General features: G+C 40.3%; 1 protein-coding gene across 1 annotated transcript; it reads right to left on the bottom strand.

The window, feature by feature from the left end:
- Window positions 1-26,959, bottom strand: ZMYM1 (zinc finger MYM-type containing 1). Its single transcript, XM_028133320.2, has 10 exons — window positions 26,916-26,959; window positions 20,664-20,819; window positions 18,661-18,733; window positions 18,216-18,465; window positions 12,175-12,331; window positions 11,872-12,084; window positions 5,593-5,746; window positions 3,827-3,982; window positions 3,625-3,662; window positions 1-2,841 (listed from the first exon to the last, which is right to left on the bottom strand). The coding sequence occupies exons 2-10, from the start codon at window positions 20,754-20,756 to the stop codon at window positions 535-537; spliced, it is 3,441 nt and encodes a 1,146-aa protein (XP_027989121.2). The 5' UTR covers window positions 20,757-20,819; window positions 26,916-26,959; the 3' UTR covers window positions 1-534.

Genomic DNA, 26,959 nt, shown 5'->3' with positions numbered 1-26,959 from the left:
TATTCTTAAGTGAAAGTACAAAATTCCACTCATTTAATCTCCAGAGATTAATATACCTTTATTTAACTAATGGATCGGCAAAAATAAAAATATTTGACTCACATATTGTTGGCAGGACTGTAAACTGGCATAATCCTTGTAGAAAGCTATGTGCCAATCAAAAATAAAGAATGCACAAATCTTTTGACCTAGTAATTCTAACTCCAAATTCTATCTTACAGTAACTTACTAATATGCAATATGACTTATATGCAAAGTTATTAAATGAAGCATTATTTATACTAACAAAACAGAATTAACATGTCTGTTTAGTAGGGAGTATTCCAATATATCATGGCACATTCATACAATTCTGGGCAGCTGTACAAAAAGAATCAGGAAATTCTTCATGTGTTGACATGGAACAATCTCAAAAATACCATGTAAAGTGAAAAAGGCAAGTTGAAAATATATTTTTCTTAGACAAACATTTGAAATAAAAACTGTTATATTCTAATAGAAACATGAAACTCAGGTAAATTCAGTGAGCAAATACTATATTTTCTTCATCTGATGTATAAACTTTTCCACAATTCCATTGAGTCTTTCAGGCTCCAGCAGTTTATTTACTAATTCCTGTTCAACAGCCATTAGGGCCAAGCCACTCAGCTTCTCTTGTCCCATGGAATTACATAAGTATGTCTTAAGACGAGGCAGTATAGAAAATGAGTTTTCAACACTTGCTGAAGTGATTGGCCAAGACAAAGCAATATATAATAGCTTTGATATGCAAGGAATATTGTTATGAAGACCATGCTGAATAAACAAGTAGCCAAGGTTGCTGAAATTGATATGATCATCTATGACAAAGTTGAGCTTTGCATATTGCCGATAAAATCTAAGTTCTGGGATGATGTCTGCATCAAGTTTATAAAATTCTTGGACATGTTTGGCTGTTGCTTCATTTAATGGTTCATTCCATTTTAATAATAGTTCTGAAATTTGCTTCACTTTGCAATAATCAAATTCTGAAAAATATATTTTTAAATTCTGTAATATAGTATCTAATCCTTGGTAATAAATGCCAATTTTATAGTGTTCTTCTGTTGAGGTAGGAAAAAACATATTGTCTGAATTGCTAAGAGCTCTTGTTTCCTGAATTTTTCTTCTTTTATGAAAAGAAGGTCTTTCAACTTCAAAACCTTTACAGGTTATTTTTTGACATATTTCTTCTGCTTCCTCCCAGAAAATTTTGAAACAGACATCATTTCTTTCAGATGATAAACATTCCAAAATTGCTTCTATTTTTGAAGACAAAGAAAAAATGTCAATGGTTTCACTTCGAAGCTCTTTGGAAAGAATTCCTATAACACTTAATACTCGATAAAGAAACTTCAAACAAAAGATAAATTCAAATTTGGAAACCAATGTCAATAAATCACTCAATTCATCAGCCAAACTTGTGTTAGAAGAATGGCTTGATACAACTTCCAATGTTTCAATAATGTCTGGAAGGCCCTCAATCACAGATAGTAATGTATGATCATGGAGTGTCCAACATGATTGTGATATATGTTTCTTGCATGTTTTGTTTTGACTTAGCTTACGTATCTTTTGAAAATTTGCAGACATTTCCCTAGACATAGGAATAGTGTTGAACAAAGAATTCAGAGTATTTAGAGCTCTTCGGAGTTCTTTTACTTCTTTACAAAACCTAATTACTGCTAGGTCCAAAAAATGGGCATAACAATGTACGTATAAAGCTCTTGGCTCTTCCTTCTTGAATTCTGCTGCACTTTTATTGAATTTTTCCCTCAAATTAGTAGTACTATCATAGGCCTGGCCTCTTATTTTATTTGTATCAACTCCAATTTGCTGCAGGTAAGTTGTAATAGTCTTGTATAAGCTGGTCCCAGTCATCTCTTCAACATCTATGAAACCCAAGAATCTTTCTTTAATTATGATAGCCTTTGATGTTTTTTCTGGGTATCTTACACAAATTGAAAGCTGTTCTTTAGTGGCACTATCAGTTGCCTCATCACATATTATTGAAAAAGCTGAGGAGACATTGATCTCATTCACAATATCTTGTAACATTTCAGTCTTTATTATGTCAATAATATCATTTTGAATTTGTGTACTATTATAGAAATCAACTTGTGAATTCATAAGTCTAAATATTTCTTCTCCTTTATCTTTTGCTCTGATTTCTAACAATTCTAAAAAATGGCCTTTATTCACAGATGAAATAGACTGGTCCTTCCCTCTTAAGGGTAAACACTGCTTTCCAAGAAATAAAATATTTTCAATTATAAGCTTTAGGTACTTTTTATTTCCTTCCATCTGTTTTGAATGAATAGATAAATTGTCACTGATATCTTCATCACAAAACTGGTATTCCCTCCAAAATTGCAATGACTTCAAATGCATTATGCTTTTTTCATGCTTTGTGAAATTTTTCAGGGTTTTTTTCCAATTAGAAATTCCTTGGGTTGCTAATGACTCTCCTCCAAAGCTATATTTTTTCTGGCAGAACAACTGGCATGAATAACAGAATGTTAAATCCTTTTTAATAGTGGTTCCTAACTTCTGAAAATTTGAACACCAAGATTTTTTAATATTTTGGGATTTACTTTTAACTTTTTGTACTTTAGATGTAAATTTTGGGTAACACAGTCTATTACTTATTTTCATAGATTTCTTATTGAGTGTAGCATCCTGGTTTGACACTTGATCCTTTTGTACTTCTATATGGGATGTATGCTGACTGAGTACTGATGAAGATGGCAAAAGGCTTAGCTGTTGTTCCACACTACTATTAGCGACACCACTGCTTGACTCACTGGGTGGACTCTTAGAAACCTTTAGGAGAAAATGATAAAATAACATTTGTTTTAACAGTTTACAAATAATCAAAATATCAAATGCATCTATTCTAATAACACAATAAGTGAATGGGTAAGTTACCGTATGAACTCCACTAGGGGGAAACATTAGCAATTATTTATAACATCTATTTGCAATCTAGAATCAATATCAATTGTTCAAAGGACTTTGGTACATAATTATAATAAAAATTTTTATTGCTTAGATGAGTAGAATTGCTTAATAAATATTAAGAAAATTAATAAAGAACCTAAAGGAAAAACAGTGACTAAGAATACTTCTCTTTGCCCCAGCCTGCTTGGCTCAGTGGATAGAGCTTCGGCCTGCGGACTGAAGGGTCCCGGGTTCGATTCCTGGTCAAGGGCACATGCCTGGGTTGTGGGCTCGATCCCCAGCAGGGGGCATGCAGGAGGCAGCCTATCCATGATTCTCATCATGGTTGTTTCTCTCCCTCTCTCCCTCTCCCTTCCTCTGTCTGAAATCAATAAATATATTTAAAAAGAATACTTCTCTTTATTCTGGGGCTAGAGCCTCCACCTTTAACCACTATGCCGAGTTAAATATTCTTATTAATAATTTAAATTCAAATTTGAGATTTGGGAAACTGAATATAAATACCAAAAGGTGTTTATTTCTCTACTTTTTTGAGCTCTTGGATCAAAATAGGAATTAAAATGCTCAGATACACACACACACACACACAATGATTTAAAAAGCTTAAGAAAAGACAATAGCCAAAAAAAAACCCCAACAACTTACATCCAATAGGACATTTCCTCTTACTGAAGAAACTGTACCTGTTAAAGCATAAATTTAAGATCTTATATCATAATCTATAAAACAGCATCATAAACAATAATTGCTTCTTTCATATCAGGCAACACAAATAAAACTTAGAATATAGAAAGATTCATCAAGCAGGGCAAAACTATATTATGTCAAATAGCACATCAATTTTTACCTTGTAAGATATCAGAGTTCATGATGGGCAGGGCAGCGTGAGTATCTGCCAATGACATTATATTGCTTATAACTGGAGTTGTATCTTTCTTTGGAGAAAGGTGCTTCTCTGGAGAAAGTAGCTCTGCTGAAGTATCGTGCACCATGGAAACATTTACTAATAAAAATAAAAAGATTTCTTATAAAGCAGGCAGAATCAATTAGCATTGTTTAATAACAAGTGTTTCAAAGAACAATGCAAACATCTAATAGCTTTAGGTATTGCTGTGTATTGGGGTAATTTTTAGTAGGGCTTAGGGATAGCCAGGCTCTTTAGGATAATATCAATAACAACATTAAAACAATAATTTATATTTCCTATCATTTTATATCTTTTACCTTTGCAAACAATTCCTCAGTCTTTATACTATTTGTTTGAAATTTCAAAGCTATTTTTTCTGTGAAATTATACATGAAGAACAGAAGAGTCTTAGTCAGTTTGGGTCAGTAGATAGAGCGTCAGCCCATGGACCAGAGGTTCTGGGTTTAATTCTGGCCAAAGGGCATGTACCTTGGTTGCAGGCTCCATTCCTGGTCAGGTTCGTACGGGAGGCAACCAATCGATGTGTCTCTCTCACATCGATGTTTCTTCTGTCACTTCCTCCCTTCCACTCTCTCTAAAAATTAATGGAAAAATATCCTTGGGTGAGGATTAAAATTAAAAAAAAAAAATGCCCTAACCAGTTTGGCTCAGTGGCTAGAGCATTGGCCTGCATTCTGGGTTTGATTCTGGTCAAGGGCACATGCCCAGGTTGTGGGCTTGTTCCCCGGGGCCATGCAGGAGGCAGCCAATCAATGATTCTCTCTCTTCATTGATGTCTGTATTTCTTTCTTCCTCTCCCTCCCTATCTGAAATCAATAAAAATATATTTTTAAAAAAAGGAAAAAAAAAAAAGAACAGAAAAGAGACTCCTACAGAATCTACTAATGGGTATCACTTCTAACTCTTCTAGGATTTACAAACCTCAATACGAATGGAGCTGGGTTGCTATCCAAGCTAGTATTTTTTAATTCTCACTTAAAAAAAAAAAATCCTCATCTGAGGATATTTTTCCATTGATTTTTAGGGAGAATAGGAGAGGGAAAGACAGAAACATCCGATGTGAGAGAAACACATCAACTGGTTGCCTCCTGCATGCACCCTGACCAGGGCATGGGCTGGGGAGGAGCCTGCAACCGAGGTACATGTCCTTGACCGGAATTGAACCCGGGGCCCTTTGGTCTGCAGGCTGACGATCTATCCACTGAGCAAAACTGGCTAGGGCTAAGCTAGTATTGCAGAGATTTCAATAATAAGCCATTTTGCAAGATGTACAAGTCCCAGGAGCATCAATCACTCCACTGACTATGTAAATAGCATCACTGGCGCTATATGTGGCTCTTTGATGGTATTACATAGTTGGCCCTGGATTATCTGTGCTTTTCTCTTGGTGAAGTTCAAAGTAGTTCCAAATCTCAAATTTTCTACTTTCATGTGAAAATTTTAATAGCCTTGTTTTTACAAAGCAGGAATTCTATTCTAACACAACAACCTTTATAAATATTAAATCTTTGTTGGTGAAGTAGTCTTCCTTTTATACAAAAATACTGGAAACCATTTCTTTGCAACAAGTTTTGAATGGTTCTGAATTTTAAATCTAATTTGGAAATGAACCAAGGTTATAAATTAAATGAAGCAGTAATATTCTTCAGTAATTACTAAACCTCTGTTTACTAAGCAAATATTACCTGTAGAAGATTCCATCTTAGCTTTACCATAAGCAGAAAAACAATTAACAGAGCAGAAAAGCTCTGTCTTCCCCAAGTCATTGGTAATCTCAATCATTTCATCTGAGGGCTTCAATGATTTGCAAAGACCAGATGTAAGTGTTCGGGTTGGTTTCTGTTAGAGATGAAAATAATATATCCCTGGTATATGACAAATTTTTAACATACTATCATAAAAATTTACCCAATACCACTGCTCTACAAATTAATGACAGTGAAGCCACATTTTTACCTTATTAAAGACCAGAAAAGGCATCATGAGTTACTATAATTGAAATGCAGGAAATAGATCAATCTATCAGATAACTATTTGTATTTTTTGTCTGATATATTAATAGCAATTATAATACATGTGCAAGCAATGAAAAAATTGATCATAGAAGATGTTCACCATCCCAGGCAATCAAAGCCAATTTTATGAATAAAAAGAAGTCTTATAACTTCAGCTTTTCCCTCAAACCCTGTTTGAGCATCAATTCAGGAAAACCTATTGGTGCTAAGGAGGAGCTAGAAAAGGTCTTAACACACTTTACAAGATGTTGTGGGAAGTCACTTTTTCTAGGCCAACTTACATGGTAAAAATTGCAAGCATATTCAAAGAAAGCATTGAAGCAGTAAGAGGTATAGAATAAAGTGTGTTCAATAAGCAGTATGTGTGCAAAGGAAAAGGAGAGAAACTGTGAGGTTCATCACCTACTAGTATTCTTTCTAGTGAAACAGGAACCATCATTCATGAATTTAAGAAGTTAACACTGATGGCAATGACAAAACAGAACTGCTTTTGTGGGCACAAAGTACAAAGACAAATTAAAATACCTTATACAATTTTTTTTTCTGTAAAAGAATATTGGCAAAGAAACAATGAAACCAAAAGCAGAGTGTAATTTTGAAAATTTGTATTTTTATCCTTTATTAGAGGCCCGGTGCACGAAATTCATGCACAGGGTGGGGGGTCCCCTCAGTCAGCCTGCACCCTCTCCAATCCGGAACCCCTCAGGGGATGTCTGTCTGTCTATCTATCTATCTATCTATCTATATTAAATATATTTTATTGATTTTTTTTATTTTTACAGAGAGGAAGGGAGAGGGAGAGAGAGTTAGAAACATTCCTCTCATAATCCTGGACCGGTGGCTCCTAATTGCTCACCTGCCTGCCTGCCTGGTTGCCCCTAACTGCCCCTACCCTGCCAGCCTGATTGCCCCTCACTGCTTTTGTGTGCCAGCCTGATCACCCCTAACTGCCCCCCCTGCCGGCCTGGTCACCCCTAACTGTCCCTGCTGCCAGCCGGGTTGCCCCCAACGGCCCTCTCCCTGATAGCCTGGTCACTCCTAACTGTCCCTCCCACCGGCCTGGTCACCTTTTACTGCCCCCCTCTGCTGGCCTGGTCGCCCCTCACTGCGCCCCCTGCCAGCCTAATCACCCCCAACTGCCCCCCCTGCCAGCCTGGTTGCCCCAAACTGCCCCCCCCCCCACCAGCTTGGTCAACCCCAACTGCACCCCCCCTGCCAGCCTGGTTACCCCTCTTGGCCCCCCCGCCGGCATGGTCACCTCTTACTGCCCCCCCTGCCAGCCTGGTCGCCCCCAACTGCCCCCCTTGCTGGCCTGGTCGCCCCACCCAGCCTGCTTGTTCAGTCATTTGGTTGTCCCTCACTAACTCCCCTGCCGGCCTGGTCGTAGGCAGCCATCTTGTGAGGGTACGAGGGTCAATTTGCATAGTACAGTTTTATTATACAGGATTAGTATGGTTGTATTTTGAGACACCCCTAAAAATCCACTGGTATTTAACATTAACCAACAATCAATCTATCTATCTATCTATCTATCTATCTATCTATCTATATTAAATATATTTTATTGATTTTTTTTATTTTTACAGAGAGGAAGGGAGAGGGAGAGAGAGTTAGAAACATCGACGAGAGAAAAACATCGATCAGCTGCCTCCTGCACACCTCCTACTGGGGATGTGCCCACAACCAAGTTACATGCCCTTGACCGGAATCAAACCTGGGACCTTTTAGTCCACAGAATGACGCTCTATCCACTGAGCCAAACCGGTTAGGGCAAATCTATATATATAAAAGGCTAATATGCTAAGTGTCCGACTGTCTGACTGGTTGCTATGACTCGCACTGACCACCAGGGGCAGACGCTCAATGCAAGAGCTGCTGTGATGCGCAGAGAAACGGCACCACGGACCTCGTGCTCTTAAAGCAACACTCATCTTCCCCCAAGTGGGACACAGGCCCAGCCACCACCCCAGAGCGACACCCTATCAAATCGCAGCTGACGCTGCTGAGACCCCATGGTACAAAAGGCACCCCACAGCCCAGCCCAGCCCAGCCTGGAAACGGTAGCTGTGGGCGCTGGATAATGATGTCATGTAGCAACGCCCAGCTTTCTCTCCCTAGTGACTAGCCTCCTTGCAGTTTCTTCAGCCCAGGAACACGACTTGCTTTATAGCCAGGTGCAAACATTTCACACTTTAATCAAATGTCTGTGAAGCATTTTCCTGGGCCTCATCTCATTTGATCCTCACAGAAGTCCTGGAGTAGGCAGATAGGAAACTCGGTGGAATCCTATTTTCTTTTCATTAGCCAGAAAACAGAGATTTAGAAAGCTTAGAAACTTGACTTGACTAAAAAGAAATAAGAAATGGTGGACCTTGAAAATGACTTCAGGTTTTCTCACTGCACAGAATACAGTCAAACACTGCTGCAGTTAAATATTTTACCCTTTGTTCTCCCTGCATGATTTACAATAACCTGCTTTGTGTTGATATTTACTGCTGTGTTGCTGACAATTACGTGAAAGAGAAGTTGGGGTGCTTCACTGGGCTGGAAAAAGTTTAGCTAAATCAGAAAGCAGGTCTAATTAAGCAAGTTTATTCTATGAATATAAAAAGCTAAGTTGACTTGTGCATGCGCAATACATATAAAGCTCTGGCTGGTGCTAATCACATGCATGTGTTTCGATCTGTCATTGTCGATAGTGAATTTGTTTAACACTTCTCTTATAGAGAAAGGGCGAATAGTGATATTAAAATATTTCTTCTAATTAATTTCCTCTCAATGTGCACAAATCCATGCACTGGGCCACTCGTAGTGGTATAATTTATAATTAATTATTCTTATGGGAAAGCTAATATTTATAATAATACTAGAGGCCCGGTGCACGAAATTTGTGCACTGGGGGGGGGGGCGCGCGGAGATGTCCCTCAGCCCAGCCTACACCCTCTCCAATCTGGGACCCCTCAGGGGATGTCAGACTGCCAGTTTAGGCCCGATCCCTGCTTCTGCCTACCAGCCTGATCATCCCCTAACCACTCCCATGCCAGCCTGATCGATGCCTAAAGCTCCCCTGCCAGCCCGATTGCCCCCAATTGCCCTTCCCTGCTGGCCCGATCACCCCCAACTGCGCTCTCCTGCTGGCCCATTAACCACAAACTGCCCTCCCCTGCAAGCCTGGTTGCCCCTAACTGCCCTCCCTCCCCTGCAAGCCTGGTCACCCCCAACTGCCCTTGCTCCCCTGCAGGCCTGGTTGCCCCGAACTGCCCTCCCCTGCTGGCTTGATCGCCCACAACTACACTCCCCTGCCGGCCATCTTGTGATGGCCATCTTTGACCACACGGGGGTGGCCATCTTGTGAGGGTGTGAGAGTCAATTTGCATATTACCTCTTTATTATATAGGATACTCTATTGAGATGCAGCCAAAATATTTACATTTCTACCAAACAACCCACTTTTAAAAATATATATATTTTATTGTTTTTTTTTTACAGAGAAGAAGGGAGAGGGATAGAGTCAGAAACATCGATCAGCTGCCTCCTGCACACACCCCACTGGGGATGTGCCCGCAACCAAGGTACATGCCCTTGACCGGAAGCAAACCTGGGACCCTTCAGTCCATAGGCCGATGCTCTATCCACTGAGCCAAACTGGTTAGGGCCACAACCCACTTTTTAAGTCACTCCATTTTTAGATAGATAGATTTGAACACTTTCTAATTCTTTATTATAGTTCACTAATAATTTAGATTTTCTCCATTAACACTGTCACACAATATCTTGAATGCTTTACACAGTGTTAGGTGGTGCTTTAAAAACAAACAAATATGTTTTTATTGATTTTTTTATTTAAAAAAAATATATTTTATTGATTTTTTTCTCTTTTCTTTTATAGAGAGAAAAAGAGAGAAGAAGGGAGAAGGAGAGAGAGAAACATCATCAATCGGCTGCCTCCTGCACAACCCCCACAGGGTATCAAGCCCACAACCCAGGCATGTGCCCTGATCAGGAATCGAACCAGTGGCCTCTTGGTTCCTGGCTCGATGCTCAATCGCTGAGCTACACCAGCTGGGCTGTTTTTATTGATTTTTTAGAGAGGAAGAGAGAGGGAAAGAGAAACATTAATGATAGAGAAATGATAATCTGCCTCCTGCATGCCCCCTTACTGGGGATCAAGCCCGAAACCTGGGCATGTGCTCTGACCAGGAATTGAGCCAGCGACCTTTTGCTGCATGGGGCGCACTGAGCCACAGTGGCCGGGCTACGTGGTGCTTTTCAACTCCTCTACCCAAATCAGCCCTGCCCCATCACATAGGTTGGATAAGTAAGTGCTCAATATAGGTTCTTAAAACCAGGACAAGGCCTATTTATTAAGTGTGAGGGATAAGGAAGGAAAATAAGGAATGTCATTTCCTGCCTTTGGAAGATTTCCATGACTTCCATTGTCCCCAAGACATTATATTCTCTGGTGTGGGCAGTCAACCATAAAAAAAAAAGATGTGGCTTGCCATAGCTGGTTTGTCTCAGTGGATAGAGCGTTGGCCTGTGGACTGAAGGGTCCCGGGTTCAATTCCTGTCAAGGGCACATGCCCAGGTTGTGGGCTCAACTCCCACAGGGGGCGAGCAGGAGGCAGCTGATCAATGCTTCTCTCACATTATTGATGTTTCTATCTCTCTCTCCCTCTCCCTTCCTTTCGGAAATCAATTAAAAAAAGATGTGGCTCACCCTAGCTGGTTTGGCTCAGTGGATAGAGCGTCAGCCTGCAGACTGAAAGGTCCTGGGTTTGATTCCGGTCAAAGGCACATGCTCGGGTTGCAGGCTCGATCCCCAATGTGGGGTGTGCAGAAGGCAGCCAATGATTATCTCCCACCATTGATGTTTCTATCTCTCTCTCCCTCTCTGAAATCAATAAAAATATATTTTTAAAACATGTGGCTCACAAATGACCTATTTGAATTGTGGTTTGTTAAGATTCCCATCTTCAATAATTTTTTTAAAGAAAGAATTTATAAGGACAGAGTTGGGTCTCAAAGCATCATATAAACAAGGTATGTGATAATCCCACGTCATGAAAGGGGCTCAGACTGTGTTCATCGCATCTACCAAAGCTTCTCTGCTCAGACCACCCACTCAAGACTCTCCTATCAATGGTAGGGGGGTATTTCTCATTGGTTTATTTCCTCCTATGATTCACTCAGAAAAAGCATGACATTCTTGATTCACCTTAGCCTTGCTTAAGTGTAAAGAAACAGGGGACCCTTTCCCCCTCCCCACGTGGGAGTCTGTAAGTGTTCTTCAATAAATCTCCACCTTTGCTATAAAAAAAAAGAAAGAAAGAAACACATGGGCCCTAGTCGGTTTGGCTCAGTGGAGAGAGTGTTGGCCTGCGGACTGAAAGGTCCTAGGTCTGATTCTGGTCAAGGGCACATGCTCAGGTTGCAGGCTCGATCCCCAGAGGGGGGCGATTCTCTCTCATCATTGATGTTTCTATCTCCCTCTCCCTTCCTCTCTGAAACCAATAAAAATATATTAAAAAAAAAAAAAAAAGAAATACACGGAACTAAAAACAAAAACACTTTTGTGGCTGAGTCTTACCAGTCGACTACTGTTATTTGTGCTAACTTTATTTGTAGTTTATAAACGAGCTTCCATCTGCTTGCCTTTCCTCAAAGTAAGATGATCACCTGTGATTCTTTAGGAAAATTTCCACCTAGCACTTATCATGAATTATTACACAAAAAGGAACTACCAGAAGTCTTTTACTTCATCTCCATTTTACCAACTGAAACTGTTCCCAATGGCATTAAAATCTATTACCCCCACATTTTCCTAAAGTGAAACCATTCACAAGCCAACTAACAGAAGGGACTTAATCTTCAAATTTTCACTGAGTCCTATGCAGTCAAGTTCAAATGGAGTGGTCCTCTCTTTAGGCAACAGATCTTTATTCATACCTGCTGGCATGCTGTAATATTCTTTGAACTGTTTAAGTAATGGGACTGTCCTTCCACCTGAAGTATATGGAACAGATCAGAACTAGTGTAACAGTAAACTCCACAGTTCTCACAACAGTTTATGATGAGGTTGTTAGCAGAGTGAAACTTTGAAAAACAGGCATTACTGCAAATCATATGTTTCACATTCTGATATTCTACTTCATACTGAATCTAGGGTAAAAACAAAAAAAGATTCAGTAAAAATTCTAGTTTTTAAGCGGATCAATCAGAGTCCCTAAAGATGAAAAAATTGCAACTTACAAGAGTAGTCTTCTGACACATGCTGCATTTGGTTGAAATCCTGTCAGTATATAGCTTAACAGATAGTTTTCTTAGACAAGATTGGCTGCAAAAATTTTTGCTAAAGGTAGTATCTTTCGGCTGGACACTGATGACATCCTTTAGATTTAAAATGTCTCTGAAAATAAATAATAAGGGTATCATTATACAGTTTTGTCATAATTATAATTTCTCTCTATAAGCTAAATCACTCCCTCAGACAACCTTCTCCCTTATTGTTTTTTAAAAAAATATTTTTATTGATTTCAGAGATAAAAAGAGAGAGAGAGAGAAACATCAAGAATGAGAATCATTGATCAGCTGCCTCCTGCACGCCCCCTATTGGGGATGGAGCCCACAACCCAGGAATGTGCCCTTGACTGGAATCGAACCTGGGACCCTTTAGTCCGCAGGCTGATGCTCTATCCACTCAGCCAAACCAGCTAGGGCATCCCTTATTGTTTCAATTACCTGAAGAATAGGGCATCATTAAACATTTTACCATAATTATAATTTCTCTCTATAAGCTAAATCACTTCCTCAAACAACCTTCTCCTTTATTGTTTTATTTACCTGTAGAACTGTGAAATAGTAACAATATCAGCCTTGATATAAGAAAACCTAAATTTAGTATCTAGTTCTTTTACTTATAGGTCATTTTTATTACCTACATGTTATTTACTCATCTATAAAGTAGGGATTATAAAACACATCTGACAGTGCAGTTTTAAGGACTACCTAACCTGTGTTAGCTGGTGCTAGTAATAATAAATGATGTCACATATTCATACCTGACCAACTTTGGAATCTACAGGACAGAAGATTTCAAAGTATGGTCTGTAAATCCCTAGGGATCCCCCAGATGCTTTGAGGGAATCCACAAAATCAAAACTATTTCCACATTAAGATGTCATTTGCCACCCTAGCCGGTTTGGCTCAGTGGATAGAGCGTTGGCCTGCAGAATTAAGGGTCCCAGGCTCGATTCCGATCAAGTGCACATGACCGGGTTGCGGGCTCGATCCCCAGTAGGGGGCGTGCAGGAGGCAGCCAATCAATGATTCTCTCTCTCTCTCTCTTTTTTTAAAAAAATATATTTTTATTGATTTTTTACAGAGAGGAAGGATAGAGAGCTAGAAACATCGACCAGCTGCCTCCTGCACAACCCCCACCGGGGATGTGCCCGCAACCAATGTACATGCCCTTGACCAGAATCGAACCCAGGACCTTTCAGTCCGCAGACCGACGCTCCATCCACTGAGCCAAACCGGTTTTGGCGAATTATTCTCTTTTATCATTGATGTTTCTATCTCTCTCTCCCTCTCCCTTCCTCTCTGAAATCAATAAAGAAATATATATATATATTTAAAAAAAGATGTTATTTGCCTTTTTCACTGTATATCTGAAAAGCAATGGTAGGCCCCTTTAATTCTACGCCTAGATTTAATTCTACGCCCCTTTAATTCTACCCCAAAGAATTGAAAACAAATACTTAAAAAAGAACATGTACATGCATGTTCATAATAGTACTATTCACAATAGTTAAAACAGCTAAATGTTAATCAATGAATGAAAGGATAAAGAAATGGTGGTATATTCACGCAGTAGAGTATTATTCAGCTATAAAAAAGAATAAAGTACTGATATACATGCTACAACATGGATGAAGCTCAAAACATGCTAAGGGAAAGAAGCCAGGAACACAAGATCACCTGTAGGATTCCATTTATATGAAATATCCAGAATAGATAAATACATAGGACACAGGCTGGTGGTTGCCAGGGGCTGAGGGGACAGGAGAGGGAAATGTGGAGAAACTAAACAAAGCATTTTACTTTGGAGTGACAGAAATGTTTTAGAACTAGATAGAGGTGGTAGTTGTACAACACTGTCAATGTACGAATGTTACTGTAATGGTTTTTTGTTATGTGAATTTCACCTCGATAAGTTGGGAGAGGGGGGAAAAAAGCAATGGTGGGTAAAACTGCCAGAACCTTACCATAAATCAAGGTAGTAGCACCAAACTGTACCCATACTAGTACACTGCCAAGCATTCGATGTAAAAATTACTGACTTTATTAAACTTGATCCTTGAGTACATCACATCTTTTCTGTGCGGTAAAATAGGATATAGGCATAAAGAATTACCCATGTGCACTCAAGAATGATGGTTGTCTCAAGGAAAACCATGTGTGGGAATGTTAAGACTTATAACCTAGGTTAGCCACTTTTTCTATGAAACACATTTTTACTTGAAAGAACAACTATTACTCAGAAGTGGATACCTGGCAGATATTTTTTCTCAAAAATGAATTAAGTAAGACTGTTACTTCAAAGAAAACAACTGGCAGTATTCATTGCCAATGATAAAATCTGAGCTTCATTGAGGATAAGAATTTTTGAAAACTTGTATCTGCTACTTGCAGCTTAATTGCTGCCCATCACTTAGACATTCCTGATGAGATTAGTGCTTTTTTAAAAAGTGATTTTAAAAACATTGCATAATGAAATACATCAACATCTGCATAACTCACTGAACCAATATTTTCCAATGTTTGCACATAACAGAAATCATTTATGGGGAAAATAACCAAAGTACAAAATAGACCAATGAGTTTTAATTTAGCAGTATAAAACGTTCATTGATATGGTTACAATCAACCTTTAAAAACCTACCACTTGTTTTCTGATGTTCTTTCAAAGAAGAGCATCCACAATGATCTAAACACTAGTAGAACACTCATCCCTTTTCCAATTACACATTTTGTAAGGCCAGATTTCTTTACACTTCTGCCAAAACAGTATTTTGCAAGAAACTGGATACAGAAGCAGATATGAAAACCCAGCCTGCCATTAAAGTAAAACTGATAAAAACAATGCCCACTAAATTTTTCTCACAAAAATTTTTTAAAAGGCTATTTTTCATGGTATTCATGTCAACATGCACTGAGTTTATTATTTTAAATCAGTTACTAGTTTTTAAATTCCTCAGTTTTAACTTCTAACACAGTATTTATTGGTAGATATAACCTACCTAAAACTAAAACTCTTTGGGTCTTCAATAATTTTCAAGAGTGTAAAGGGGCCTGGAGAGCAGAAAATTTGAGAACTGCCACTACAGGAAACGACCAACATACCTGGCTACCTAGAACCTTCAGAATATCAATATTTCAGGATAATAGTTTTTCAGATTAAATACTTTTTTTTCTTTATTGATTAAGGTATTACATATGTGACCTTATCCCCCATTGCCTCCCCCTACCCCCGAGATTAAATACTCTTAAAATCAACACTATTTTAACAGTTCAACATTTACAAAGTTTTAGTGTATTATGCATGATTTTTCTAGCCTTTTAAACAGATGATACCAAAAATAACATGCTCATTTCATTATCACATCATCAATCATTTTATTGGTTTAAAACACAGCTCTAAATGCAGTCTGAGTTGTTATCCTGGTACTTCATGACAAAAATTCTAGGATCCACTGGTGCCAGGCAGTGTTTACATGATGGGGATATAAAGATGACTGTAATCTAGTTTCTAATGTTAAGAAGTTCATTGTAGCCCGGCTTGTGTGGCTCAGGGGTTGAGCATTGACCCATGAACCAGGAGGTCACAAATAGATTCCAAGTCATGACACACGCCCAGATTGGGTGCTTGATCCCCAGTAAGGGTCGTGCAGGAGGCAGTCTATCAATGATTCTCTCTCATCATTGATGTTTCTATCTCTCTCTCCCTCTTCCTTCCTCTCTGAAATCAATAAAAACATTAAAAAAAAAAAAAAAAAGCTCATTATCTAAACTGGGCAGTATCAATTCTTTAAAACATTAATTTTATGATCAATATTTTGGGAGTTGTGAATACTATAAAAACAGACGATGGAACAATAAATCAGGGTGGGTGGATGGTAGTAAAAGAGGAAGGAATAGTGTGGAAATAGATAAGAGGTAAAGATATTTGAGGCAGACCTTTAAGACACAAAATTACCCAGTTGGGAAGAAAGGCAGAAAATATTGCATTGACAGAAGCATGGGACTCAGAAAATGCTTACTGGCTTATATTGTTAGTATATTAGATTGCTGCTTCTAATTTGCTAAAGCCTTATAAAAGGGGAATTTTGTTACAAGTGCCTAAAATTAGCTTAAACAAACTGAGCATAGATCTGAACAACTTTCCTACAAATAAGTGTTCAACATTAGTCCATGGGCCTATTTTGGACTCTACTGATTGCTCTCAGAATCTCTGGTTGGTTCCAACTGGGATACTAAAGGACAGAAATGATACTTCTTAAATACATAGCTCTAAAAAAAAAGTCATCTAACATGATTTAAAATGTCATTTTCAAAGCCATTTTTTTCATCTTATTCATGAAATATATTAAGATTTCATTAACTAAAAACAGATTAAAAATCATTGCTATAAAACCTTGACAGTGCCCAGGGTTGAGCGTCGACCTATGAACCAGGAGGTCACAGTTGGATTCTTGGTCAGGGCACATGCCCAGGTTGTGGGCTCGATCCCCAGTGTGGGGTGTGCAGGAGGCAGTTGATCAATGATTCTCTCTCATTATTGATGTTTCTTTCTCTCTTTCTCTCTCTGAAATCAATAAAAATATATTTAAAAAAATATAAAATTGCCGAAACCGGTTTGGCTCAGTGGATAGAGCGTCGGCCTGCGGACTCAAGGGTCCCAGGTTCGATTCCGGTCAAGGGCATGTACCTTGGTTGCGGGCACATCCCAGTGGGGGGTGTGCAGGAGGCAACTGATCGATGTTTCTCATCGATGTTTCTAACTCTCTTTCCCTCTCCCTTCCTCTCTGTAAAAAATCAATAAAATATATATATATATATATTTTTTAAATATATTTTATTGATTTTTTACAGAGAGGAAGAGAGAGGGACAGAGAGATAGAAACATCGATGAGAGAGATACATGGATCAGCTGCCTCTTGCACACCCCCTGCTGGGGATGTGCCCGCAACCAAGGTACATGCCCCTTGACCGGAATTGAACCTGGGACCCTTGAGTCCGCAGGCCGACGCTCTATCCACTGAGCCAAACCGGTTTCGGCAATAAAATATATTTAAAAAAAAAGTAAACAACCAAGACCAACACAACAACTCACAGAAATTTTGAAAAGATTATAACAATCCATCTATGTTTACCTATGGCTATTCAATTTTTCAAGAAAATTAAATAACTTCATTTATACCTTCAAGATCCAAAATAACTGTTATACGATTAATATTTTTTGAAAGGTTGCTCCCTACACAGTTAAATAAAATAAAATGGGCATATAATAAAAGCTTTAGAAGTCACATTGTTTAAAGTTAAAGAGAAACAGAACTCACATTTTAAATTGTGCAAATCTCTCAATAAACAACAACAAAAAAAGATTTCTTTTTAAAAAAAAATATATTTTTATTGATTTCAGAGAGGAAGGGAGAGGGAGAGAGAGATAGAAACATCAATGATGAGAATCATTGATTGGCTGCTTCCTGCACAACCCCTACTGGGGATCGAACCTGCAACCCAGGCATGTGCCCTTGACCGGAATCAAACCCAGGACCCTTCAGTCCACAGGCAGACGCTCTATCCACTCAGCCAAACTGGCTAGGGCTAAAAAGATTTCTAAAGACTCTCTTAGAGGAACTGAAAACAGAAGCAGCTTTTCCCTAAACCAAGTTGATATTTCTTCAGAAAAAATGAAAATGTAGAAAACTACAGCAAAGACTCTGATCAAGATCTTGGTAGAGCCCTGGCCGGTTTGGCTCAGTGAATGGAGCGTCAGCCTGTGGACTGAAGGGTCCCGGGTTCGGTTCTGGTCAGGGGCGTGTACCTCGGTTGCAGGCACATCCCCAGTGGGGGATGTGCAGAAGGCAGCTGATCGATGTTTCTCTCTCGTCGATGTTTCTGGCTCTCTTTCCCTCTCCCTTCCTCTCTGTAGAGAATCAATAAAATATATTTTAAAAAAAAAGATCTTGGTAGAGAAGTCAAAAGGGGCATAATTTAGAATTATATACCTTGAGCAGTTTGCACAAGTTCTCTTCGGAAGAGCTGATGAACTGCCAGATGAAATGTATTCAGTGATGCAGGGTGTGGAGCAGAAAAGCTGAGTAGATCCTTTTCTCTGATAAGCAGTTTGCCCCTTCAGAAGAACTTTTTTACAACCAGAACAGGAAACCTGAATAGCTGTAGTTGAAAGTGAAGGAAGCATTTTATTCATTCCAGATGATGCCAGAGAAGGCTGAATGCCTGTAGTCATCTGTGAAGCTATAAACATAAAACAGGAAAGAAAACATTCAGTATTTACATAAAATTAAGTATGCTTTTTTCCCCATTTTATTTTAGAAGCTACTTCTGGATTTATAACTCAAAACAATGCACTATCAATGACATTCTAAAAAAGAATAAACTGGCTATCATACTGGTCAGAATAAATAGGATTAATTTAAATAATTCCATTACCACTGTCTGTAAATGTAGTGCTTATTTTCTGTTCATTCTCCTTAGTTTTGGACTGTTGGGCTTGACAATACTCCTAAAAAAAAAAAAAAGAAAGAAAATAGTGAACACAATGTATTTTAAACAACCACTTAACTGAAGAAAATGATAAATTATGCTAAAGTCTATTCAGTGAATTTGTACAATTGAATTGAACCACGGCACATAGATAAACACTCCCCTTTTGGTGACCTTTGGCTAATAACACCAATCAATTACTACATTATTTTCTACTAGAGGCCTGGTGCATGAAAATTCGTGCACTCGGGGTGTGTGTGTGTGTGTGTGTGTGTGTGTGTGTGTGTTCCCCCCTCAGCCTAGCCTGTACCCTCTCGCAGTCCGGGACCCCTCGGGGGAGGTCCACCTGCCAGCTGGCAGTCAGACATCCCTCTGGCAGCCCGGGAACCCTCAGGGGACATCCTTAGCGCTGCCACAGAGGCAGAAGAGGCTCCTGCCACCGCCGCTGCAGTGGCCAGCCATGAGTCAGTTTCTGGCTGAGCGGCGCTCCCCCTGTGGAAGCACACTGACCACCAGGGGGCAGCTCCTGTGTTGAGCGTCTACCCCCTGGTGATCAGTGCACGTCATAGCAACCAGTCGTTCTGCTGTTAGGGTCAATTTGCATATTATCCTTTTATTATAAATGTGACTTCACCTATAAAGACTAATTGTCTTTATAAAGACCTTGAACACAAAAACTGTTAGATTAGGCTGAATGAGTTTTACAAAGGAGGTTTGTTGTTTTTTTTCACAGCAACAGGCAATCTGTCTAAACTTGATCTATTTTTTAATGTGTATGGGTTGAAAAAGCAACAGACACTTCCTAGATGGACAACATTCTGCACTGTCACCAACTCAATGGGAGTCACATCTTTACTTGACACTGATTTACTTTAGGGTCTCTCTAGGCAAAATACAAGAAATAAATTAAAACTGAATTTACTTTTTGCTTCATTAGAAATTTCACCTAGAACATATACAAATATTCCAAGGAAAGCTGACCTTACTTTATAAAGAATAATCATAGCCTGAACCAATTAATCCTTTATAAGTTCTATAGCATGCAATATCTTAAAAAGTTTAAGAATAAAAACACGAAACTGTGGCTGAATGTCGACCTATGGACCAGAAGGTCATGGTTCGATTCACGGTCAAGGCTCAACACCCAGTGGGGGGCATGCAGGAAGCAGCTGATCAATGATTCTCATCTTTGATGTTTTGATCTCTCTCTCCCTCTTTGTATATGTACTAGAGGCCTGGTGCATGCAAATTCATGCACTGGAGGGGGTCCCTCAGCCTGGCCTGCCCCCTCTCACAGTCCGGGAGCCCTCGGGGGCAGGAGGCAACCCGACGATCAGGGGAAGGCGACGCCCCATCACGTCTCTGCTGCTGCCACTGCTAGCAGCACAAGCCTTGGCCAGCCCTGGTTACCTGAACCCTGGGGGGACTGGGGGACTGGGGGCCCGGCCTTGCTGTGTGCCTGCCGCCCCAGCGGGGCTGAGGGGACTGGGTGCCACCATCTTTGAGGGCGGGGCAGTCAATTAGCATATTCCCTCCTTATTAGATAGGATAAATATATTAAAAAAAACACAACCAAAATTGTAAAGATTAAAAAATTAAAAAGAAAATAAGTCTAAGAATTTAAAATGTATTCTACAACTTGATATAGGCAGTAGCATCAAAACATATTAGTTATTTGAATTGTTTCAAGTTAAGAAAAACAAAACGTGTTAACCTTAGGCCCATAATATCATCCTTTTATCAATCCAAACACCTAATTCCAAACTGCTCATTCTTCTCTCAGATCACATTCTTGTACACACTTGTTTTGGCACTGAACAGTACCTACCTTATTTTATTTGATCAACTGCTTTGGGATTTAAATTTTTCAACCAATAAACCAGCATCTAAATAACTAAAATTTATAATTTGATGCTGCTCTAGAAAAAAGAAAACAAGCACCATTTTACCTGAGCATTGTCGGGTTCTGTCTTAATTTCATCCAGCTGCAGTAGTGGTGGTGCCACTGCCTTGTCACCACCCTCTGTTGGTGATTCTTTCATTTGAGTATCTGATGTGAAGGAATTCTCCACTTCCGTTCTTCTTGGGGAACAGTTTCCAGATATCTAAAATGAAATATGAGTTGATGAAGAGTTCTGAGATCAGAACTCCCCCCAACTCCCTACAGCCCACTTCTACCTCTGTGACTTTCTCAATAAACGTTCTTTTATAATTTGAGTCTTGGCTCTGAATTCTTCCCTTAGCCAGAACTCAAGAACCGAGTTTGCTGAACCAAGGTTCACACCTGGTGCCATTTTCCTGCTGCTAATACAAGCACAAAAGGGTCTTCAGATAGCTTGGTCTTGAGGTTCTCACAGTACCAATACTTACTTTCTTCCCTTCATCCACTCTTCCCCAATACAGCTTTGCTTCCCACTTCGCAACTTTCTTCTGGGACTAGTCTTCTCCACTTCTATTCTCCCTGGTCTGAGTACAGCATAATGCCACCAAATCCAAAAATAACCTGATTATTTTTAATTTATCAAATAGTCTTAGAAAATGTAAAGCTTTCTATCTGACATTAATCCCATCACCTGCACTCACTACCTCTCTCCACTGCCTTCCTATTGAGCCATTTATCATCTGAATCAACTCCCCTTCCCCTCCTTATTGATTCCTCTCATATATAAGCATTTAAACACATCCACGGATCCAACCTCTAAACCAATTGCCCCTCAGAACCACTCTTTCCCTTCTTGAAATTCTCTCCTTCCCTGAATCCTATGATTCCAAGACCTATTTCTTCTCCTGTGTCTTTTCAAACATTTTTCTCACCTGCTTCTGAAGTACTTGTGTTCCCCCAATGCATACTTCCCCATGTGGACAAAAGAAGGGGTTTTAAAAAAAAAAAAAAAGCTGAAACCGGTTTGGCTCAGTGGATAGAGCGTCGGCCTGCAGACTCAAGGGACCTGGGTTCGATTCCGGTCAAGGGCATGTACCTTGGTTGCAGGCACATCCCCAGTGGGGGGTGTACAAGAGGCAGCTGATCCATGTTTCTCTCTCATCGATGTTTCTAACTCTCTCTTCCTCTCTGTAAAAAAAAATCAATAAAATATATTTAAAAACAAAAAAAAGGGGGTTCTATGGAAAGTAACCTCACAGGGTGATCAGATCATAAATTCCTAACTGGGCAGATCATGGTGGGGTAGTCATGCCCCTGGCCTATAACTTTTTATTTTTTTAAAGCTTTACCAGATGATATTTTTTCCATTGATTTTCAGAAAGAGTGGAAAGGGGCAGGAAATATGACTGAGCCATGCCAGCCGGTTTTAAAGTAGGTTTCTATGAAGCAATAATAAGAGATATTCCAGGTACAGGGGCAGCATGTGCCTCTTACAAGCACCCCAACAGGGGCTGGGGATCTAACCCACAATGGAGGTATGTGCCCTTGGCCAGGAATCAAACCCAAGACCCTTAGCACCTCAGACTGATGCTCTAACCACTGCTCAGGACAGGCCTATAACATTTTAGTAAAAGGTTTATCTTTGTCTTAAGCAAGCCCTGTCCATTGTTTCGGTGCATTTAGTTTAACACATCTTTGAAAAGTCCCCTACTATGGTGGAACCACCCTCAAGAGAGCAAATAATCTTAACTATTCTTTTTTTTTTTTTTTTAATATATTTCTTTATTGATTTCAGAGAGGAAGGGAGAGGGAGAGAGAGGTAGAAACATCCATGATGAGAGAGAATCACTGATCGGCGACCTCCTGCACGCCCCCTACAGGGGATCGAGCCCGAAACCCGGGCATATGCCCTTGGCCAGAATCGAACCTGGGACTTTTTAGTCCGAAGGCCAACGCTCTATCCACTGAGCCAAGCCGGCCAGGGCAATCTTAACTATTCTTTAATCCAATCCCTGCCTTGCTTTCTCTGACCTTTATGTAATCTTTCTTATGTCTCTTCCTTAATTTCAAATGTATAAAAGAAACTTCAAAAACTGTTATTCTCCAGAGCATTTGACATTTTTAAAATATATATATTTTATTGATTTTTTACAGAGAGGAAGGGAGAGGGATAGAGAGTTAGAAAAATCGATGAGAGAAACATTAAACATTGATCAGCTGCCTCCTGCACACCTCCCACTGGGGATGTGCCCGCAACCAAGGTACATGCCCTTGACCAGAATCGAACCTGGGACCCTTCAGTCCGAAGGCCGACGCTCTATCCACTGAGCCAAACTGGTTAGGGCAGCATTTGACATTTTGATCCCCAGCATATCCCATCAGTTTGGCTCAAATAAAAATTCTGTACATGTTTGGACGTTTCTTTTTTTAAAAAAAATATATCTTGATTTCAGAGAGGAAGGGAGAGGGAAGGAGAGATAGAAACATCAATGATGAGAGAGAACCATTGATCGGCTGCCTCCTGCACGTCCCCCACTGGGGATCAAGCCCACAACCCAGGCATGTGCCCTTGACTGGAATCGAACCTGGGACCCTTCAGTCTGCAGGCTGATGCTCTATCCACTGAGCCAAACCAACTAGGGCAGGACATTTCTTTTTTTAAATATGTTTTTACTGATTTTGATAAAGGGTAAAGGAGAGGGTGAGAGAGAAACATCAATGAGAAAGAACCATCTGTCTGGCTGCCTCCAGCAACCACCTCTCCATCCTGGGGACTGACTCTCTCCTTCCCTCCCTCCCTCCTTCCTCTCTCTCAAATTAAGGAGAGAGAGAAAAAAAGCTCATATGGCTTCTTGGTCTCTGCCCAGCCCATTTGAGCATTACACACAACCAGCAAAGTAAAAGTGCTTGGAAATTAATTACTGGATTGTCATTAAGTACTTAGATTCCCTTTACCTGAAAGTAAATATGCTATGCAAGTCTAAACATCATTTAAAAATAAAGCATCTATGAGTTGCAGCATCTTAAATCCCCCTTCAAGCATGTTGGTCACTATACAAATAGACAAGTAATGGAAAGTACCCTGAAAATGTAAATAAATCTAAAACATATTTCTGAGGCAGGGGAAAATGATATAAAACATTTCTTTAGCTAAGAACAAAAAAAGCAAAAAAAAAAAAAGAATAACATCCATGACTTCCTTTTCCAGATGCACATTAGAGTAAAACAAGTCCTAGAGACCTCTTTACACCAAAGAGGGATATATTATGGAGCAGAAAACAAAATTCACAATAATTTTTATTTTTAAAATATATTTTTATTGATTTCAGAGAGGAAGGGAGAGGGAGAGAAACATCAATGAAGAGAATCATTGATTGGCTGCCTTCTGCACACTCCCACACTGGGGTCGGAGCCTGCAACCCTGGCATCTGCCCTGACTGGGAATCAAACCTTGACCTCCTAGGTCGAGGCTCAATGACTGAGTCATCCCCACAGGGCTTGAGCCAGGTTTTTTTTTGTTTTGTTTTTTAAAAAATATATTTTATTGATTTTTACAGAGAGGAAAGGAGAGGGAGAGAGAGTTAGAAACATCGATGAGAGAGAAACATCAATCAGCTGCCTCCTGCACACCCCCCCACTGGGGATGTGCCCGAAACCAAGGTACAGGCCCTTGACTTGAATCGAACCTGGGACCCTTGAGTCCGCAAGCCGACCATCTATCCACTGAGCCAAACGGGTTAGGGCTTGAGCCAGGTTTTAAAGTAGGTTTCTATGAAGCAATAATAAGGGATATTCCAGGTATAGGGGCAGCATGTGCAAAAGCATATTGGAACTATACCAGTAAGGAGTGGAGTTACTATTAAAGATAAAATACAAGAGTGGCCAAAACCGGTTTGGCTCAGTGGATAGAGCGTCGGCCTAAGGACTGAAGGTCCCAGGTTCGATTCCGGTCAAGGGCATGTGCCTTGGTTGTGGGCACATCCCCAGTGGGGGATGTGCAGGAGGCAGCTGATCGATGTTTCTCTCTCATCGATGTTTCTAGCTCTCTATCCCTCTCCCTTCCTCTCTGTAAAAAATCAATAAAATATATTTTTAAAAAAATACAAGAGTGGTAGTGGAAGGAAATGAAGTTGGAAAAGCAGAAAGGAATCATATCAGGAAGGTCTTCGAAAATAAAAAACTTTGAAATTAATCCTATAAATAAGTAGCCTTTGAGGTTCAGCAAACATTTCATTCACATCTCTTTTTTTAATCCTCACCCGAGGATATTTTTCCCCATTGATTTTTAGAGAGTGGAAGGTAGTGGGAGGTTGGTGGAGAAAGAGAGCGAAAAGAGAAGGGGGAGGGAGGGAGAGAGAGAGAAAACATGGGTGGGAGATACACATCTATTGGTTGCCCTCCCCTCCCCCCACCCCCTACACACACACACACACACACACACACACACACACACACACACACACACCCTGACCCAGGGCGAGATCAAACCTACAACCCAGGTACATATCCTTGACCATGAATTGAACCCGTGACCCTCCAGTGTTTGGCCAAAGCTCTAACCACTGAATAATGCCGGCCAGGACTGCATCTCATTTTAAAAAGAAAAATTTACTTCAGATTTTCAAAAAATAGCTTTTCCTGCCATTTGGGTAAATATAGTTCAATTCCTTGTAGCTATGTCATTGACGAGGAAGGTTACAGTTTACACCTACCCTTTTTCATGCACAGAAAACCCCAGAAGCAAATTCACTAATTTAGCAAGGGCAACCACTCCTGTAATATTCTTGCCACAACCTAGGAGTTAAATGGGCAAGGTGTTGTAATTTGGTTCTTGTTATGTTAAGGGCTTCTTGTCTTATAAAATTTGGGATGAGAAGTACAAGTAATTGTCAGATGTTATTGGGGATTCAACTCCTGAGAGGAAATTCTCCACTCATCTACTTTCAAGCTTTTGGTTGAGTTTAATTGAAAAGTGTGCCGATATTGCATCCTGAGGAAGCTGAAAACATTTCCGTTTGCAAACACTAGTCCATGCAAACCACGATGCTCTCAATCCTGCATATTTTTTTAAAAAAATGTTTTATTGATTTTTTACGGAGAGGAAGGGAGAGGGAGAGAGAGTTAGAAACATCGATGAGAAACATCAATCAGTTACCTCCTGCACACCTCCTACTGGGGATGTGCCAGCAACCAAGGTACATGCCCTTGACCGGAATCGAACCTGGGCCCCTTCAGTCCGCAGGCCGTCGCTCTATCCATTGAGCCAAACCGGTCAGGGCTCAATCCTGCATATATATATATATTTTTTTAATATATTTGATTGATTTTTTACAGAGAGGAAGGGAGAGGGATAGTTAGAAACGTCGATGAGAGAGAAACATCGACCAGCTGCCTCCTGCACATCCCCCACTGGGGACGTGCCCGCAACCAATGTACATGCCCTTGACCGGAATCGAACCTGGGACCTTTCAGTCCGCAGGCCCACGCTCTATCCACTGAGCCAAACCGGTTTTGTCTCAATCCTGCATATTAAAGCAAAACACAAAGTGCTAAAAATTGCACCTTCATCTAACCCCAGATCAAATCCTAATTCACCAAAGGTCAAACTTTTAAACCGGGCCGGTGTACCGGTTCAGTGATTGAACGTGGGTAGACCCAGGAGCTAAGAGGTCGGTGGGATTCCCATCTGGGCACATGCCCGGAAAGCGGGCTTGATCCCCAGTTGGGGGCGTGCAGCCCACGGGTGATGTTCCTCTCTCATTGATGTTTCTTCCTATCCCTCTCCCTTATCTCTCTAAAAATAAAAACATATTAAAAACAAAAAAGAAATCCTATTACCTTTACCTAAAAACGTTTAAAAAAAAAGTCAAACTCTTAAATAATTTATCTTCTTAAGCTGAAATCGGGAGTGCACAATTCAATTTGCAAAAGGAGCTCCAGGTTTCCAAGCTGAAACCAATGACCACTTAATGAAGGAGACGCCACCAATGTTATCAGACGAACGTTTTAGAAACGGAAGCCGCAGAGAAACCAAAGGCTGAGAGCCCGAGTACGACACAGACGCCGTGGACGATGAGAAACGCCGCAAGTGGGGGGCAACAACCCTCCGGCTCCGTGAGCATCAGTTCATCCATGAGACCACGAACCCAAACCAGGGGCCTCCTCTCCGAATTCCCGACGCCCCGAGGGCGGAAACCGCACGCGCGGCGGTGCCTCTAGAAACTCTACCCAACAAGACCCTTCCTCCTCCCGTCCACAGACGAAACTCTCCGTCCATCCGTAAGGCACAGACGTAAAGACCGACACCAGGGCCACGTACGGAGGCTTACGAGTTTCTCTCCAGGCCGCTCGCCAGGGGAGGTT

Source organism: Eptesicus fuscus, chromosome 9 (genome assembly GCF_027574615.1).
Source record: "Eptesicus fuscus isolate TK198812 chromosome 9, DD_ASM_mEF_20220401, whole genome shotgun sequence".
In the NCBI taxonomy this organism is placed as follows: domain Eukaryota; kingdom Metazoa; phylum Chordata; class Mammalia; order Chiroptera; family Vespertilionidae; genus Eptesicus; species Eptesicus fuscus.
This window is presented reverse-complemented; position numbering and strand designations above follow the sequence as displayed.